The sequence below is a fragment of the Oncorhynchus nerka genome, linkage group LG8, assembly GCF_034236695.1.
Source record: "Oncorhynchus nerka isolate Pitt River linkage group LG8, Oner_Uvic_2.0, whole genome shotgun sequence".
Lineage (NCBI taxonomy): Eukaryota > Metazoa > Chordata > Actinopteri > Salmoniformes > Salmonidae > Oncorhynchus > Oncorhynchus nerka.
The window spans coordinates 18882847-18902497 of NC_088403.1; the positions used below are offsets into that span (position 1 = coordinate 18882847).

Here is a 19651-nt window from a genome sequence, read left to right on the forward strand (position 1 = left end):
CAACTTAGTGAACACGGATGCTCCCTGTAACCTTTCAAAGGCTGAGGACATCAACGGTAAGGGATAGGTATTCTTCACTGTGATGTTATTCAACCCACGGTAATCAATGCAAGGACGCAGAGATCCGTCCTTCTTCCCCACAAAGAAGAACCCCGCCCCGCTGGAGAAGAGGAAGGACGAATGAATCCAGATGCCAGAGAATCAGAGATGTATCTCTCCATAGCCTCCCTCTCAGGAACAGAGAGTGAATATAACTTGCCTTTAGGCGGAGACTCACCTGGCAATAATTCTATTGCACAGTCATAGGGACGATGCGGAGGAAGAGAAGCAGCACGGGACTTACTGAACACCTCCTTCAGGTCGAGGTATTCAACGGGCACGTTAGACAAATCCACTGCCTCCTCTAGAAACACAGAATCAGACACAGACGAACAAGCAGACACTAAACAGGACTCAAGACACTTGTTACTCCACATGGATATAGAGTTATGACCCCAGTCAACTCTGGGGTTGTGTTGGGTGAGCCAAGGGTGGCCGAGAACTAATGGTGCAAGGGGTGAGTCCATGAGTAGAAATGATAGTGTCTCAGTGTGATTGCCAGAAGTGATGAGTGTGATAGGTTCAGTGGTGTGAGAAATGTTGGGGAGTTCTTGACCATTGAGAGCGTTGACGGATATCTTGTGCGTGAGTGAGGTGATAGGAATCTGGAGTTTGTGAGCGAGCTTGAAGTCCATGAAATTACCCTCTGCTCCTGAGTCCAGTAAGGCTTGGGTGTCGTGCGTGTGGGTGGCCCAGCTTAGTCTTACCGGGAGGAGAGTAGATGATGAGGTCTTCTCTGTGGTGACACCACCCGATAGTAGCCCCATGCTTACTACCGGGCCTAATCTTTTACCGGGCAGGAGTGGATAAAGTGGCCCGCTCTACCACAGTAGAGACAGAGTCCTTGGGATCTCCGCCTCTCCCTCTCTTCCGGGGAGGCGAGCTCTCCCAGCTGCATGGGTTCGTGAGCGGAGGCTGAACTGGCCGTGTTCCCGCCGCTGGCATGCCAGCCCTCGGTGTCGTTATACGGTCTGTTAGGGCATGCTCGGCGGCCAACACGACTCAGACGAGCGTCGACCCTCAAGGCTAGTTCCACTAGTCCATTTAAACTCCTGGGAAGGTCCAGAACATAAATCTCCTTCTGGATCCGGTCATCCAGCCCATGCAGGAACATGTCCCACTGCGCCTCCTCGTTCCACTGACACTCTGCGGCCAGAGTGCGGAATTGGATGGAGTATTCCGATACTGAACGGTCTCCTTGGCGAAGGTCAGCGAGTAGTCTGGCCGCCTCCCTACCCGCCACGGCCCGATCGAAGACCCTTCTCATCTCCTCGGAGAGTGTCTGGAAAGAGGTGCAGCATGGGTCCTGGTTCGCCCACACCGCCGTTCCCCAAAGAGCCGCTTTGCCTGATAGCAGTGTGAGTACATTTACATTTACATTTACATTTAAGTCATTTAGCAGACGCTCTTATCCAGAGCGACTTACAAATTGGTGCATTCACCTTATGACCTCCAGTGGAACAGTAGTGCATCTAAATCTTTTCAGGGGGAGGGGGGGTGAGAGGGATTACTTTATCCTATCCTAGAGAGAGAATGCTACCTTAGACTGTTCACGGTTGAAGGTCCGTGGCTGCAACGAGAAATGCATGGAACATCTCGTAAGAAAAGCTCTGCAATAGTCAGGATCACCTGAATAACCCTCTGGTGTCAGTAGCCGTGGCTCTAGCTGGGAATCCAGCTCTGGCGGGGCGGGTTGAACTGCCGGTGTAGGTGGCGCAGCGAGACCCCTCAGATGTTGTAATTGTTGGGTCAGCTGGGATACCTGCGTCGCAAGGGCTTGTACTGCCCGACCTGTGCTGGAGATGTTCTCCTCTTGTTGATCCATTCTCGTGATACTGCGGGAAATGAATTCGGTCAGACTCGTTGAACTCGCTGCATCCATGGTCTGGTCAGATCGTTCTGTGACAATACAGAGGCGGATGCAAGATGCAAGCAACGATGGTTTAATGAATACAGTTCACAGCAGCAACAGGACAGACAGACTGTACTCAGACGGAATCCGACCCAGGGACTAGGGCGCATCTTCCGATGATAGCGTGCTGAGAAATCCAGGGGAGTGTGTCCGGATGGGTAGGAAGGAGCACAGCAGATAATCCACACAAGGGCGGCGAGAGATGAGCACGGACACACGACACAACCTCAGGGAAGTAACATCGATCTGACAACAAGAAACACTGGTTACAGAACATATAAAGGGAAGATAAGTGATTCCAGCTGGTGCAGACAATCAGGCCGAGATTGGGAACCACGCCCACACAAACACGAGAGAGAGAGAGAGAGAGAGAGAGAGAGAGAGAGAGAGAGAGAGAGAGAGAGAGAGAGAGAGAAGGAGGCAGTGGATTCATGAACCGTGACAGCTACTCACACACAATTCTCCACTCAGTAACAAACCGCCTGGAAAACTCTCAACCTCATATTACCCTTTTGGCAGAGCCTGAAGCCTGGGACAAAATGTGTGCTCTCGCCTAGCCCGAGGAAGGCCCGAGTTGCGATGATTGGTGATATGTGATAGTCAGCTGACGGCTCAATGCGAATATACAGAATTGATCATCTTGAGAAGCTGTTTCTTGTGGGAAAATAGATTTAGGCTAAGCTAGTGGGCCAAATCCTAACATGACATCTTCATGCAAATCTCCCACTGACTTCAATGCAAGATTGAAGCAAAAACCAAATGCGCTTGCAAATCTCAAGGAAATGAGGCGAAAAGGAGGGAAGTGTTGGAACAGGGCCCAGGGAGTGCAGTAGTAGTGAATGGTGAGTATTGTTGAGTGAAAGGCTCTCTCTGATAGGATGATTGCAGGCTCTCACCACAGCCCCTTTCTGATACTGTAATCACAGCCAAGTGGAGTAATTACAGTGCTGATAGGACCACGGCAGCTTGCCAAGACACAGAATGACTGTGTCATGTCATCTCTGTGATAGTCCCAGTTTTCTGATGGTTTCTTCTTCTCCTCATTTCTCTTCATTAGTTCATCCTTTTGTTCTCCTCCATTCACTCCAGTCTCAGGAAACTCCTCTGTCAACTCTCTTCTCTCCTCCACTTGGTCGTTTTCACGTCCTCTCTGTCTGTCTGTCCGATCCCCTCATCCCTCTCTCCTCCTGACCCTCCTATGCCCTCTCCCTCTCTCCTCCTGACCCTCCTCTGCCCTCTCCCTCTCTCCTCCTGACCCTCCTATGCCCTCTCCCTCTCTCCTCCTGACCCTCCTATGCCCTCTCCCTCTTGTTTCTCTCCATTCACCTGTTACAGAAAAATACACATGATTTCACGTGTGGAAAATCACATGATTTCCCATTAATTTTTACATGTGAAAACAACATGTTTTTGGAACACTTCAGATGTGATCACGTTTTCACATGTGTAATTTCACATGTTATCACATTAACTTCACACAAGATCATGTGATCACATGAAAACATGTATTTTTTGAACCCTTCACAAGTGTTCATGTGTAATTAATGTTGTTTTTCCCTAAGGGCCCCATCCCTTGTTCTCTTTCCTTTCTCCCATCCCTTGTTCTCTTTCCTTTCTCCCATGCCTTGTTCTCTTTCCTTTCTCCCATCCCTTGTTCTCTTTCCTTTCTCCCATCCCTTGTTCTCTTTCCTTTCTCCCATTCCTTGTTCTCTTTCCTTTCTCCCATCCCTTGTTCTCTTTCCTTTCTCCCATGCCTTGTTCTCTTTCCTTTCTCCCATCCCTTGTTCTCTTTCCTTTCTCCCATGCCTTGTTCTCTCTCCTTTCTCCCATCCCTTGTTCTCTTTCCTTTCTCCCATCCCTTGTTCTCTTTCCTTTCTCCCATCCCTTGTTCTCTTTCCTTTCTCCCATGCCTTGTTCTCTTTCCTTTCTCCCATCCCTTGTTGTCTTTCCTTTCTCCCATCCCTTGTTCTCTTTCCTTTCTCCCATGCCTTGTTCTCTTTCCTTTCTCCCATGCCTTGTTCTCTTTCCTTTCTCCCATCCCTTGTTCTCTTTCCTTTCTCCCATGCCTTGTTCTCTTTCCTTTCTCCCATCCCTTGTTCTCTTTCCTTTCTCCCATGCCTTGTTCTCTTTCCTTTCTCCCATGCCTTGTTCTCTTTCCTTTCTCCCATGCCTTGTTCTCTTTCCTTTCTCCCATGCCTTGTTCTCTTTCCTTTCTCCCATGCCTTGTTCTCTTTCCTTTCTCCCATGCCTTGTTCTCTTTCCTTTCTCCCATGCCTTGTTCTCTTTCCTTTCTCCCATGCCTTGTTCTCTTTCCTTTCCCCCCCGTGCCTTGTTCTCTTTCCTTTCTCCCACGCCTTGTTCTCTTTCCTTTCTCCCCCGTGCCTTGTTCTCTTTCCTTTCTCCCATGCCTTGTTCTCTTTCCTTTCTCCCATGCCATGTTCTCTCCTCTTCTTCTCTTTCTATTTATCCTATATCTCTTCTCTTTTAATCATCCTCCTCATTCCCTTCCTCCTCTTCTTTCATGTTCTCTGCTCTTTATTTTCTGGTGATTATGACCAGGCTATTCTCTGTCTGTTGTAGCCGGGCTGTGTTGAGAGAGAGAAAGCGAAATGTCCAGGTTGATTGATGTGTCCCTGCGGCAACACTGTTGTTGTGCTGTGACCCTGGTCGATTGGGATGCGTGGCGGCCATTAGTGATTTAACACCACTCTGCCACACACACACAAGCATGCAGACACACACATAGACATAGACATGGATAGACACACACACACATTTCCCCGAAACTAGACCTGACCAGGGCTTGTGTTACCGTGGTGATCCGTCCCACTCCTCTGTCTCCATCACGGCGACCTCGACCATCGCTGGGGTGACAGACACATTGCCGTGGAGGTGGATTTGTTTACACGAAGCTTTGATTTGTTCTAGGTGTTTGGGTTTCATTAGGGCTCTAGGCCCCACCCCTGATGTGGCTGTTGAGGCTGATCAATGGTCCCCGGCCTAACTCTCTCTTCTGTCTCCCCGTTACTCTTTTTCTTCCTTCTGTCTTCCTATCCTTCTCTCTTCCTCTCCTCACACTCACACTCTCTCTCTCTTTCTCTCCTCACACTCTCTCTCTCTCGCTCTTTCTCCCTGTCTCTCTCTCTCTTCCTCTCCTCACACTCTCTCTCTCTCGCTCTTTCTCCGTGTCTCTCTCTTCATGCTCACACTCTCTCTCTCTCTCTCTGTCTCTCTCTCTTTCCCATCTCTCCACATGGTTTTATGTTGTATAATCTCCATGTAACTACCATGTTCAAAGCACTATGTCCTCTGTGTCTGTGTTGGTACAGTGCATGGTGTGTCAGCTGCATCAGTGTGTATATTTCACAACACTGGTAGATCACACAGCTGTGCTAGTGTTGACTCCATGAGATCTGACATGTAGCCCATATGCTGTATAGATGAAGTGGGTTGTTATTTAGCCTTTCTCATCTTTTTCCCTTCCTCTCTCATTCGTCCATTCTCGTTCTGTCTCTCTCCCACCTATACTATGAGGCAGCAGCATTAACCCATCTCTTTTTTTGTCCTCTCTCCCCTCTTTTTTCACGTTCTCCTCTCTCTCTCTCCCTCCCCCCACCTCTTTCTCGCCCCAAATCTCTCTCTCCCCACCTCTCTCCCTCCCCCCACTAGCACCCCTCTTCCCTTTCTCTTCCCTCCCCCACTCTCCCTCCCCCTCCTCTCTGAGCGTAGCTATGTTGGTTTGCTGCTGCTTTGGGCTGTGAATCATGGGCAACATCAACTTGACATGCTGCCATCCCTGTGCCACTCTTTTGGGGAAAAAACGGCATTTTTCAACCTAATTAGATACAGGGTGTATTAGCCAAATAGCATTACTAGCTACTATTTAAAAAAATCAGCTTTATCTCTCTGGCTCTCTTTGTATCTGTTGTTTCTCTCGCTTTTTCTCTCTCCTGTTCTCTCTCTCTCTCCAGTTGTCTCTTTCTCTCTCTCCAGTTGTCTCTTTCTCTCTCTCCAGTTGTCTCTTTCTCTCTCTCCAGTTCTCTCTCTTTCTCTCTCTCCAGTTCTCTCTCTTTCTCTCTCTCCAGTTGTCTCTCTTTCTCTCTATCCAGTTGTCTCTCTTTCTCTCTCTCCAGTTGTCTCTCTTTCTCTCTCTCTCCGGTTGTCTCTCTTTCTCTCTCTCTCCGGTTGTCTCTCTTTCTCTCTCTCCTGTTGTCTCTCTTTCTCTCTCTCCGGTTGTCTCTCTTTCTCTCTCTTCGGTTGTCTCGCTCTCTCCCTCCCTTTCGGACGTCTCACTCCTTCCCTCCCTCCCTCTCGGTCGTCCATCTCCCTCCCTCCCTCTCGGTCGTCCGTCTCCCTCCCTCCCTCTTGGTAGTCTCTCTCTCTACAGTTCTCCTTTTAGAGTCAGTGTGCTCTCTCTCCCTCAGTAAAACAGCATGATTATTGTAAACTCATTTTATTAAAGTAATCCTACCTGGGTAGAGAACAATTGGCTATTTTAATGTTTTAGTTATTTTTCTTTGTAGTTTTTTCTCCAGATCTGAGTCACTGAATCCGTTTTAGCAATAGACTGCTGCTATTGGATACTTGTCATTGTCAATTATGGTTAAATGGATGTGCTGTGTATTACTGTGCTGTTATCTATGTAGCCATTAGGTGGTCTTGTAGTTGACGCCCTCCCTATCACCACAGTTTAACCTCTAACCCTAGAAAACGTGTGTGTGTGTCCAGTGGCGAACCGTGACTATAGGACCAAAAATCTTCCAATGCGTTTTATCAAACTCAAATATCAAGAAAATAAATGAAAACATAGCATCACCATTTTCGCCAGTAAAAGTGGGAGATTGCGTTGTAGCTCTCGCACGACTGTGTGGTCTAGAATGGATTAGAATGGCAGCCCACAGGCAGCCAAATGGGAGACCCTGGTTAAAAACGTGTTTTAAACACTTATTTTATAGCGAAGTACACATTCAACACGTGGAGTCGTAAGTATTGGTCCTAGAGCTTCCGCATCGAGCCGTCTGTAAACAATGACAACATGAAAATGAACAAACCAGCTATTACTTCCCATTGCAAATCTATTTTTATCACATTAACTGGTGATCTAAAGTTGTGTGTGTGTGTGTGTGTGTGTGTGTGTGTGTGTGTGTGTGTGTGTGTGTGTGTGTGTGTGTGTGTGTGTGTGTGTGTGGACTACTGTGTGTGACTACTAACTCAGCAATCAGTGTTCCAGTAGTTCTCTGATGTGACAACTCTTCCCCCAGAGTTACATTAACGGTTCCAACATCCATTTTCAGACTTGCTCTTTATGTCACTAAATGTGATTTAATCAGTGGAGTCCTATTAGTTTGGGCTCTTTTATTTGTGTCTTCCATTGTTTTATTCTGTAAAGACAAAAAGTGTCAGCCCCAGTCTGCAGCCCCGCCACTTGGTATGTTATAAAGCTGAGGGATGAGGATTCAGCCAGCTGAGTTCTCCGTCCATCGCACAGACAGGAAGAAAGAAAAGTGGAGGTGTATGTTTTGTGGTTAACTAGTCATGGTGTGATTGTGGTAAAGTACAGGAACTCAAGTCCATTTGTTCTCCCGATCTGGAATACCTCACCATCAAATGCCGATCGCATTACATCCTGAGATAATCTTCTTCTGTCATTGTCACGACCATGTATTTCCCCCGAAGCCGACCCTCCGACGGCTCTATAGGAACTACGCATATCCTCAGGCCCAATTTATTGTGGCAGGGGACTATAATAAATGAAATCTGAGGAAAACACTACCAATGTTTTATCAACACATCTCCTGTAATACTCGCGGATCGAGCTCTCCCCCTTCGACAAGGCCCTCCCTCGCCCTCCCTTTTGGCAAATCAGGTCATGCCTCCCCTCCTATAGGTAGAAACTTAAACAGGAAGCCCTAGGAAGTGCAACCTCATCCATATCCCACTGTGAATTCAATAGGGACTGGGTTGAAAATCGACCAACCTCAGATTTCTCACTTCCTGTTTGGATTTCTTCTCAGGTTTTTGCCTGCCATATGAGTTTTGTTATACTCACAGACATAATTCAAACAGTTTTAGAAACGGGGTTCTATATAGAATCGTATATAATATTTCACAGCATGCTCTATTGCAGAGATATTTTTAGAATTGTTTATTTTACTGTAATATCTGTACATTTTATGATACAAAGAGATTCGTTTTCTAAGCTAGTAATTTTGGTTGTTCCAGTTTAGATGATCAAGGTAGTCTTAGTTTTCAGTATTCCCTACCCTAGCAGTCAATCTGAATGCAAGTTGCGGGTGATTAACAATTCCACTTGTTGGATATGCTAATTCGCTAATTCTGGCTTGATTCCAGTATTGAATTACACATAACTTAAAAAATATATATATATTTTTTTTTACCCCTTTTTCTCCCCAATTTCGTGGTATCCAATTGTTTAGTAGCTACTATCTTGTCTCATCGCTACAACTCCCGTACGGGCTCGGGAGAGACGAAGGTTGAAAGTCATGCGTCCTCCGATACACAACCCAACCAAGCCGCACTTCTTCTTAACACAGCGCCATCCAACCCGGAAGCCAGCCGCACCAATATGTCGGAAAACACCGTGCACCTGGCAACATTGGTTAGCGCGCACTACACCCGGCCCGCCACAGGAGTCTCTGGTGCGCGATGAGACAAGGATTTGCCTACCAGCCAAACCTTCCCTAACCCGGATGACGCTAGGCCAATTGTGCGTTGCCCCACGGACCTCCCGGTCGCGGCCGGTTTCGACAGAGCCTGGGCGCGGACCCAGAGTCTCTGGTGGCGCAGCTGGCGCTGCAGTACAGCGCCCTTAACCACTGCGCCATACACATCACTTTTCAAGCCAGCATAATGTGACTTGCAGGCCTGATGTGGCCTGTAAACCAGGAAATGATTAATAAACTTTAATAGGGTATACTGTAGCTAGGCCTTCAAAGAAAGGCCTTATTTACGTGATAATGCACAAGAAGCCCGTGTTCTGGAGGATATAATGGCATGGGTGTTGTTAGGCCCTAGACAAACACCGGCTTTGAGGGTTTTATCACTTTTATACAAAGGGTTAGCAAAATATTCAAATAATGATTTGCATATTGTCATTTAACGTTTTAATTAATTTATTCATACTATTTATCCTTCCACAAGATATAGTCCCGACACAAATCTAGGGTTGCTACCCAAGCCGGCTGGTCTATCGGTTGCCAGAGAATTTAGAACGTTCTTATCCCTTGCTTGCAAGCTAGACAACTATGGATAACTTAGTCACGTCAAACAGTGCAGCCAGAATAACAACAAAGTAGCTGCATTAGCATTTGTTTAAGGTGTTTTCTAGTGACATTTATTTGGATACATCCAAAACAATGAGCTAATGATGCGCGATTTCACCTGGCAAAGAAAATGTGATTTCCTCAGGACTCTGATGTTCAGAGGAGCTAGCCAACAACACAGCTAGCACAATCACTTCAAACTGAAGCTGGAAGGACTGCAAACTAGCTGCACTTTGTTTCGTTTTACCTGTTTTCTATTGATAGTTCTTTGTATATAACCAGAAAAATGATGCCAGCTGATTCATGATTTCGACTGACAGAGAAAAGCTGCCTGCCTGTCTGTCTCATCCCGACTCCTGACTCCCGACACGTTTGCTGCTATGGGACAGCTGGAGAATGAATTTGAATATTGAAACAGTGTTGCAAATGTCGGAGAGACCGACTAAATTTGATTCAAATCTCTACTGTTGTAGATGCTTTTAATAGTGGAGATCAAGTTTACAGATGGCATGGCTGGGCTGATGAGACGGTGGATTCAGATGGAACAGAGTAAATTGGCTAAATCTATGACGTTAAAATGCCTGTGGTAACTTGTGGAATAGAAAACAGCTGGAATGCGGTTTTAACCAATCACCATTCAGGATTAGACCCACCCATTATATAAGATACATGTATTGTCATAAATAATTTAATTTGAAAGGCTGATAAGGTTCTTGGTAGAACCCTTCATAGAGGCTTCTAGGTAGAACCATATACAGGGGGTTCTTTGAAGAACCCTACATAAAGGGTTTTTAGATAGAACCTTCTACAAAGGCACCAAAAGAGTTGCCCAATGGGGACAAACCAAAGAACCCTGTATGGTTCTTCTTAGCACCTGTTTTTCTTAAAGTGTAGAATCAGTCAATTCAGTTGTAGTTTTAGCTTTAGAGTTTCCAACATTGTGTTATGGGCGGATACTAGCCAATCTTGATACAATGTGGTACCATATAGCATTGAAAATAGTCCCCTAACCAAAGGATAAAGAGTTTAAACATACAGTTGAAAAAGAAAAAAGGATTTGCACATGGTAAACACACTAAAGCTTACCTTTCAATTTGTCTGTCCATGTTAATCTCTCTACTCACCTGCTTGTTTATGGATAATATCTCTGTTCTTTCTGTGAGAAAGTGGACACAGTGTATAGGTAGTGAATAGATATTTCTGAAGATCTGGAGAGAGTTTGGTACCGTACACAATACACTGTATACTTTGGTTTTATTACGACAAGGTGATGTTGAAATGCAGTGACAATGAGTCATCAAAACCATAGAAACAGACGATTACAAACACCCCCATTATAATATACTCCCCCGAAAAAAATGACATCCAATTCAATCATATGTCATAAATACCCATCACTATTCTAAAGCTCTGGTGCTGTGCTAGACTGAATACCAAGTGTATCACTATTCTAAAGCTCTGGTGCTGTGCTAGACTGAATACCAAGTGTATCACTATTCTAAAGCTCTGGTGCTGTGCTAGACTGAATACCAAGTGTATCACTATTCTAAAGCTCTGGTGCTGTGCTAGACTGAATACCAAGTGTATCACTATTCTAAAGCTCTGGTGCTGTGCTAGACTGAATACCAAGTGTATCACTATTCTAAAGCTCTGTATCACTATTCTAAAGCTCTGGTGCTGTGCTAGTGCTGTGCTGTAGACTGAATACCAAGTGTATCACTATTCTAAAGCTCTGGTGCTGTGCTAGACTGAATACCAAGTGTATCACTATTCTAAAGCTCTGGTGCTGTGCTAGACTGAATACCAAGTGTATCACTATTCTAAAGCTCTGGTGCTGTGCTAGACTGAATACCAAGTGTATCACTATTCTAAAGCTCTGGTGCTGTGCTAGACTGAATACCAAGTGTATCACTATTCTAAAGCTCTGGTGCTGTGCTAGACTGAATACCAAGTGTATCACTATTCTAAAGCTCTGGTGCTGTGCTAGACTGAATACCAAGTGTATCACTATTCTAAAGCTCTGGTGCTGTGCTAGACTGAATACCAAGTGTATCACTATTCAACTGAATGTATTTATCCAGACATCCTGAATGTTACTCAGTGTCCATTAAAGCTATTGAGGATCAACAGAGTATATGCATTGTATATATCTAAGTAAAACAAACATATAGTGCTGATATTATCAGAATTAAAACAATGCAGCATTAAACATTTCGTCCCCCTCAATGATACCCCCCTTCCCCCGGCAAATTCCAACGAGACTATGCTGATATTAACAAAACATGTGCCAGTTATAGTGCCACCTCGTGGTCAATATGAATGTTCTTGCATATGTTGGGTCTTGTTGACAGTGTTTTCAACATGTGTACCAAATTTGTTACAATACAAATATCTGTGACTGATTTGTGTTTCGGACCACATGAAAGTTTATTGGCCATTACGGCCATGTTGTTTAGGTACTAGTCTGGAATATATTGCGTTGAGAGACGTTTGTCCACATGTGCCGCATATCAAGTTTCTTGCTGATCGGTCATTCAGTACCAGAGGAGAAGCGTTTGAAGTGTTTTTCACCTCATTCTAAATGGCAGAATATCCATCGTGGTGGACCTTATGGATCCCTGCTGCAAATGTGTTCCTTGTGAAGAGGAGGACTGATGTCCTGAATTTCATGACTATTGGACAAACTGGGTGAGGGGCGTGACCTTTCAAAATGTGCATTTTCAATTGCTTGTTATAGTGCCTCCACCTGGCCAATCTGTGTCATTTAGAAAATGCCAGATCTCTACAGCAAGATACATCATACAACCAAGTTTCTTCAAAAACAGGCCCTCCAGTCTGAGATATTGCGTGTGACAAACATACAAACGTGCTATCAGACAGAGAAAGATAGATTTCATCATGGGGGACAGTAATGAGAACAACCTCTGAATTCTCTCTCCCAGACATGAAGTCATACCTTGTTTTGAGCCTGAGATATTGGTAATACAGGTCAACTGTTACATTGCTGCTGCATTCTGCACTCATCATGTCTAACAGACTGACAATGTTATTTATAGGCTTTGGTTTTTCCATTTATATTTAGAGGTTGGACGTTGGCGCGTGGGGCGCACTGATTGGTGTCCCCTCGTTACTCAGTATGTTACACCTGTGCTGGTTTGTCATCTCATTAGTGGGAAGGTGTTGGCCCAGGTGATATTGAAGAGTGGCCGGCCCAGTGCTCCGTTAAGATCAGATAAAGGATTGTTCTTTTAGAAGTCAAATAATAATAACAAACATCAGTTAATAAACTACAGTGAAATATTCTCCCTGGTGTTTTATGAAAGAGTGAACTCTAATTGAGGTACTAATTTTACAGGTCAGTTCATTTCAGGTTCAAACTCAGTCTGTGTGATTGACAGGGGAGATGATTAGAGGAGTAGAGTTTTTACCACCATCATTGAGCAAAGGGCTGAAGTATGGATATAGTTTCTCAGTGAAGGTGTAGCCAGTGAAAGAGTAGATATGAGACCTGGCCTCCACATCATAAAAAGAGACCTGACCCTCCTCATAATCCACAAACACCCCCACCTTCTGGGGCTTCTCTTTCATGCAGAGGTGGACACGGGTCGGGGCACAAGCTATGTACTTATTCCCATCCCTTAGAATCACTGCCCAGCGTCCATTATCAGGGCTTAATGCGACAGTCCCCTTTCTGTTGATAGACTCTCTGGCCACTCCTAAATTCCACTCAGTCTTCCCTGTAACAGTTACCTCATAGTAGAATCTCCCTGAGGAGAAGCCTTTCTTTCCCAAGACATTAACGGCAGAATCAAACCTCTTTGGGTTATCAGGGAGCTTCTGTTTTTTTTCTCCAGTTCTCACTTGTTTCCCATTCTTAGACAGAATGAGCCAGGGGCTTGCTGTATCAGGGTCCAGAGACACATCCACTGCATACTGCTGAATCCTCTTCAGCTCATCATCAAACAACCTCTTCATCTCACTCATGACTGTCTCTTCTAGCTGAGACACGGCTCTCCTCACAATCCCCACATACAGATCACTGTCCTTGGTGAGTGGAGGGCTGCACTGGGATGTGAAGCTCTGGAGGAGGTTTAGGTCGTCTTCAGTGTGTGAGACCTGCTCCAGCTCAGTGCTTTTTCTCTTTAGCTCAGTGGTTTCCTGCTTCAGCTCTTAATGAGTTCTTCAGCCTTCCTCGGGGACTACAGTACATCCAGACAGATAGAGCACAGGAGACTACTGGAGGTGGCCATATCTAGACAGAGAAAGAAAAGTCAAACCGTAAAAAAAAACATTTAGAATCAGTCAACTAAATTGTAGTTTAAGCTTTCGAGTTTCCAACATTGTTTTATGGAGCGATACTAGCCATTTAAGACACGTGTTACCATATAACATAGAAAATAGTACTTTAACTAAAGAATAAATAGTTTTAATATACTGTTGGAAAATAAAAATAATTTACTCACATCAAACATGGTTGAATTTAATCTTAATTGAACTTAATTTATCTGTCCATGTTAATCTCTCTACTCACCTGCATGCGTTTGTGGGTAATATCTTTGTATTTTCTGTGAGATAGCAGACTGTGTATTTAATAGATATTTCTGAAGAGCTGGGGAGAGTTTATTCCGTACTCAATACACTGTATAGTTAAGTTTCATTTCAGGAAAGTGACATTGTAATGCTCCTCCAAATCCCCTTTCAGCAAAGTGATGTTGAAATGGTCCTCCCCTCTTCCTGGAACAGTTAACTCCTTACATGGCTAAACTCTCTCAGATGCCAGTTTTCCATTTCCAATTTTATAGCATGGATATTTTTTATTTAGATTTAAGCCAATAATACATTATTTAAGTTAAGGTGACTGTCCACTGTCATGTTTCTCTTGATAGTTTTCATCATTCACTCACTAATTCTTTGCCTTTATTTTCACAATGAGTGTTATGTTATTATCAGTTCAGAAAGGCAGATGGACAAGGTACATATACATTTATTTTTAGTAAAAAATTATCTTTTGAGAATTATATACAATGATGAGTCAGAAACAAACCATTCATTACATACAACCCAATATCACATATATTTCCCCACGGTTACATAAGTCTACTATTCCAAACTGATGTCATAAATAGCCATCACTATTCTAAAGCTCTGGGACTCGACTAGACCAAATACCAATTCTATCCCTTTCAACTGGATTTGAAAAATCCTCAATGTTACTCAGTGTTCATTACAGTTAATGAGGATCAACAGAGATATACAGTGTGCATAATACCTACACTCTTAGAAAAAAGGATTCCAAAAAGGTTCTTTACGGAGGGATAGGGTTCTACCAAGAACTCCTTTGATCTGAAGAACCCTTTTTGGAAGACAATGGTTCTTTGATGATTCTTTGGAAGGCAAAACGGATTCTTTGGAAAGCAAGAAGCGTTCTACATAGAACCATATATAATATTTCCCAGCATGCTCTATTGCAGGAAGATTTCCAGAATTGTTTGTTTTACTGTAATATCTGTGTCTTTGCATGTACATTGAATGGTTGATTAATTGTATGCTACACAAAGATAATATCTAAACTAATCCAATCTGTTGGTAATTGGATTTATTGCACCCGTTACTGAGATAGTTGTTCCAGTTTAAATGATTGCCGTTGTCTCAGTATTCAATCTTTCCTACTCTGCAGTCATTCTGAATGCAGGTTGGGGGTGATTAACAATTCCAATTGTTGGATATCCTAACACTGGCTGGATTTAGGAATTACACATCACTTTGCAAGCCAGCATAATGTGACTATCAGGCCTGAAGTGGCCTGTAAACCAGGAGATTCCTAACACCAATGTGTTATGGCATAACTAGGCCCTCAGACAAAGGCCTTATGATACATGCAATGCATTGTCATAAATAATTACATTTTAAAGACTAATAAGGCTGGTGGAACCGTTCATAGAGTGTCCTAAGAAGAACCCTCCAAAGATAAAAGGTTTCTCGGTAGAACCCTTCATGGCAGTTCTGTGAAAAACCTTTAGATGTTAGTAGTTCTTGGTAGAACCCTACATAGAGGGTTCTAGGTACAACCATAGAGAGGGGGTTATTTGAAGAACCCTACATAGTGGGTTATAGATAGAACCTTCTGCAAATGGTTGTACCCAGCACCAAAAAGGGTTGCCCCATGGTTACAAACCGAAAACACCTGTATGGCTCTACTTAGCACTATTTTTCTAAAGAGTGTAGGTAAAACAAACATGTAGTGCTGATATGATCTGATAAAAAACAACATCCCCTGAAATCTCTCCCAGACATGAAGTCATACCTTGTTGTGAGCCTGAGATATTGGTAATACAGGTCAACTGTTACATTGCTGCTGCATTCTGTACTCATCATGTCTAACAGACTGACAGGTGGACTACTGACTATAACAGACAACAAGCACATCAGTAATACTCTACAGTGAAATATTCTCCCTGGAGTTTCATAAAAGAGAACTCTCATTGAGGTACTAATTTTACAGGTCACTTACTTTCAGGTTCAAACTCAGTCTGTGTGATTGACAGGAGAGATGATCAGAGGGGCAGAGTTTTTACCATCATGATTAACACCAGGGTTGAAGCATGGATATAGTTTCTCAGTGAAGGTGCAGCCAGTGAAGGAGTAGATCATAAAAGGAGACCAGCCCCTCCTCATAATCCACAAACACCCCCACCTTCTGCGGCTTCTCTCTAAGGGAGAGGGGGGTAAAGATGGGGGCGCAAGCTCCGTACTTACTTCTATCGGTCAGGACCACAGCCCAGCATCCACTATCAGGGGACAGTGTGATATTCCCTTTCCTGTTTATAGACTCTCTGGCCACTCCTAAACTCCATCCAGTCTTCCCTGTAACCGTCACCTCGTAGTAAAATCTCCCTGAGGAGAATCCCTCCTTTCCCCAGACAAAAAGGACAGGATCAAACCTCTTTAGGTTATTAGGGAGATTCTGTCGTGTGTCTCCATATCTTACTTCTTTCCGATCCTCAGACAGGATGAGTTCACTTTGTGCTGTATCAGGGTCCAGAGACACATCCACTGCATACTGCTGAATCCTCTTCAGTTTGATTTCAGGCAGCTTCTCAATCTCTTTATTCAGTGTCTCCCCCAACTGACACACCGCTCTCCTCAAACTCATCACACAGAGATCACTGTGAACACTGATCTCAGACCAGTCCTTGGTGGGTGGAGGGGTGCATAAGGATGGAAAGCTCTGGACTAGATGGAGGTGATCCTCAGTGTGTGAGACCTGCTCCAGGCCAGTGCTTCTCCTCTTTAGCTCAGTGATTTCCTGCTCCAGCTCTTTAATGTGTTCTTCAGCCTGCCTCTCTGCTGCTTTCTGCTTCTTCTCAATCACCTCAATGAGATCAGCCTGGTTCTTTTCAATGGAGAGCATCAGAACAGTGAAGACCTGAGCGCTGTCTGTGATCTCTCTCTCTGAGTTTCTCTTGCTGAGCTCTACTGAGTGTTTGATATCCTGAACCTTCTCCAGTTTCTCCTGGATTTGCTGTTGCACTTTTGCCTGTGTTTTTTCCAATTTACCCTTCCTCTCTCCAAACTCTTCCTCTAGAGGGACAGTATGGTGAGTCTCGTGGTCTGTTTTTATGCACAAGACACAAACACACATCTGGTCATTCCTACAGAACAACTCCAGGAGTCTCTTGTGTGTCTTGCAAATTCTGTCTTCCAGGTTCTCAACAGGGTTGATCAGCTTGTGTCTCCTTAAGGCTGCGACTCTCTGATGAGGCTCCAGGTGAGTCTCACAGTTAGAGGTCAGACACACCAGGCAGGACTTCAGTGCCTTGAGCTTCGTCTCAGTGCAGACATCACAGGACACTTCTCCAGGTTTGGCAGGGCATTGGTCTGGGCTGCTGGTAGCTTTCCTTTTAACTGACTTCCTGAACTGAGCAGCCATCTCAGAAATGAAAGCATTAACAAAGAGAGCTGGTCTTTTATCAAATGTATTTGTACACATGGGGCACTGGCACAGGTCATTGGTATCCCAGTACTTCCTGATACAGGCCATGCAGAAGTTGTGTCCACATTGAATAGAGACTGGCTCAGTGAACACATCCAGACAGATGGAGCACAGGAAATGCTCTTTAGACAGGACATTGCTGGAGGACGCCATATCTAGACAGAGAAAAAGTGAAACTAATGTTTTATCTTGGAAAAATTGGTTCCACAAATGTTATTTGCGCAGGGATATGGTTCTACCAAGAACTGTTGTGATCAGAAGAACCCTTTTTGGAAGTAAACGGTTCTTTGTAAATCAAAGGGTTCTACCTGGAATGTGTAACATCCTAAGAACTGTTTTTTGGAAGAAAGTTTTTTTGGATGATTCTTTGGAAGGCAAGAAGCGTTCAACATAGAACCATACATAATATTGTACAGCATGCTCTATTGCAGGGAGGTTTTCAGAATGTGTTGTTTTACTGTAATAATGTATCTGTGTTTTTGTATGTACGTTGATACATTTTATGCTACACAAAGATAAATAACATACAGTTTTCTAAACTAATCCATTCTGTTAGTTACTGGATTTATTGCACACATTACTGAAATGGTTGTTCCAGTTTAGATGATTGAGGTAGTCTCTCTATTCAATCTTCCCTACCCTGGCAGTCATTCTGTATGCAGGTTGCGGGTGATTAACAATTCCACTTGTTGGATATCCTAATTCTGGCTGGATTCCAATATGAATTACACATCACTTTGCAAGCCGGCATAATGAGACTTGCAGGCCTGATGTGGCCTGTAAACCAGGATATTTCTAACACCACTGTGTTAGGGTATAACTAGGGCCTCAAAGAAAGGCCTTATTATATATGTTATGTCTTGTATTGGCTCCCGAGTGGCGCAGTGGTCTAAGGAACAGCATTTCAGTGTTAGAGGTGTAACTACAGACACCCTGGGTTGAATCCAGGCTGTATCACAACCGGCCTAGATTGGGAATCCCATAGGGCGACTCACAATTGGCCCAGCGTTGTCCGGGTTTGGCCAGTGTAGGCCGTCATTGTAAATAAGAATTTGTTCTTAACTGAATTGCCAAGTTAAATAAAGGTTCAATCATAAAAAATGTAAAAATTCAACTACATTTTAAAGGCTAATCAGGCTGGTGGGTTCTAATCGTTCATAGAGAGTTTTAGTCGTAACCCTCCAAAGATAAAAAGGTACACGGTAGAAGCCTTCATAGACAGTTCAAGCAAGAACCTTTAGCTGATCATTTTTGGGGGGTACAACCCTTCCTAGAGGGTTCTAGGTAGAACCATATACAGGCAGTTAACTTATGGGTACAAGCCAAAGAACCCTGTATGGTTCTACTTAGCACCTTTCTTCTCTAAGAGTGTATAATCAGTTGTAGTTTTAGCTTTCGAGTTTCCAACATTGTGTTATGGGCGGATACTAGCCAATCTTGATACAATGTGGTACCATATAGCATTGAAAATAGTCCCCTAACCAAGGGATAAAGAGTTTAGACATACCGTAGAAAAAGAAAAAGGATTTGCACACAGTAAACACGATAAAGTAAAGGAGTTAGTAAACACACTAAAGCTTACCCACAATTTGTCTGTCCATGTTAATCTCTCCACTCACCTGCATGTGTTTGTGGATAATATCTCTGTCCTTTCTGTGAGAAAGATATAGATATATCTGAAGAGCTGAAGAAAGTTTGTTACTGTACACAATACACTGTGTACTTCAGTTTCATTTCAGCTTAGTGACAGTGCAATGCTCCTCCCCATCCACATTTCTTCCCCATCTACTGTTCCTCATGGAAGTTAACCCATTACATTGCTGAACTCTCAGATGCCAGTTCTCCATTGTCTGTAGAGTATGACTTGTTAGTGTGTGTGTGTGTGTATACACACACACACACACACACACACACACACACACACACACACACACACACACACACACACACACACACACACACACACACACACACACACACACAGTACCAGTCAAAAGTTTGGACACACCTACTTATTCAAAGGTTTTTCTTTATTTTTTACTATTTTCTACATTGTAGAGTTTGAAGGTAGGCCTTGAAATACATCCACAGGTACACCTCCAATTGACTCAAATGATGTCAATTAGCCTATCAGAAGCTTCTAAAGCCGTGACATCATTTTCTGGAATTTTCCAAGCTGTTTAAAGGCACAGTCAACTTAGTGTATATAAACTTCTGACCCACTGGAATTGTGATACAGTGAATTAGAAGTGAAATAATCCGTCTATAAACAATTGTTGTAAAAATTACTTGTGTTATACACAAAGTAGAAGTTCGAACCGACTTGACAAAACTATAGTTTGTTAACAAGAAATTTGTGGAGTG

At 43.8% G+C, this 19651-nt stretch overlaps 2 protein-coding genes and 1 pseudogene across 2 annotated transcripts in view; 1 reads left to right on the forward strand and 2 right to left on the reverse strand.

Annotated features, from left to right (window-relative positions):
* LOC115119944 (voltage-dependent calcium channel subunit alpha-2/delta-1-like) overlaps positions 1-19651 on the forward strand; it is a 189260-nt gene that overhangs the window by 98547 nt on the left and 71062 nt on the right. The window lies entirely within an intron of this gene.
* On the reverse strand, positions 11347-13831 carry LOC115125657 (pyrin-like). The gene is made up of 2 exons (XM_065022052.1): positions 13826-13831; positions 11347-13452 (listed from the first exon to the last, which is right to left on the reverse strand). The coding sequence occupies exons 1-2, from the start codon at positions 13829-13831 to the stop codon at positions 12673-12675; spliced, it is 786 nt and encodes a 261-aa protein (XP_064878124.1). The 3' UTR covers positions 11347-12672.
* On the reverse strand, positions 14261-19014 carry LOC135572877 (E3 ubiquitin-protein ligase TRIM21-like; annotated as a pseudogene).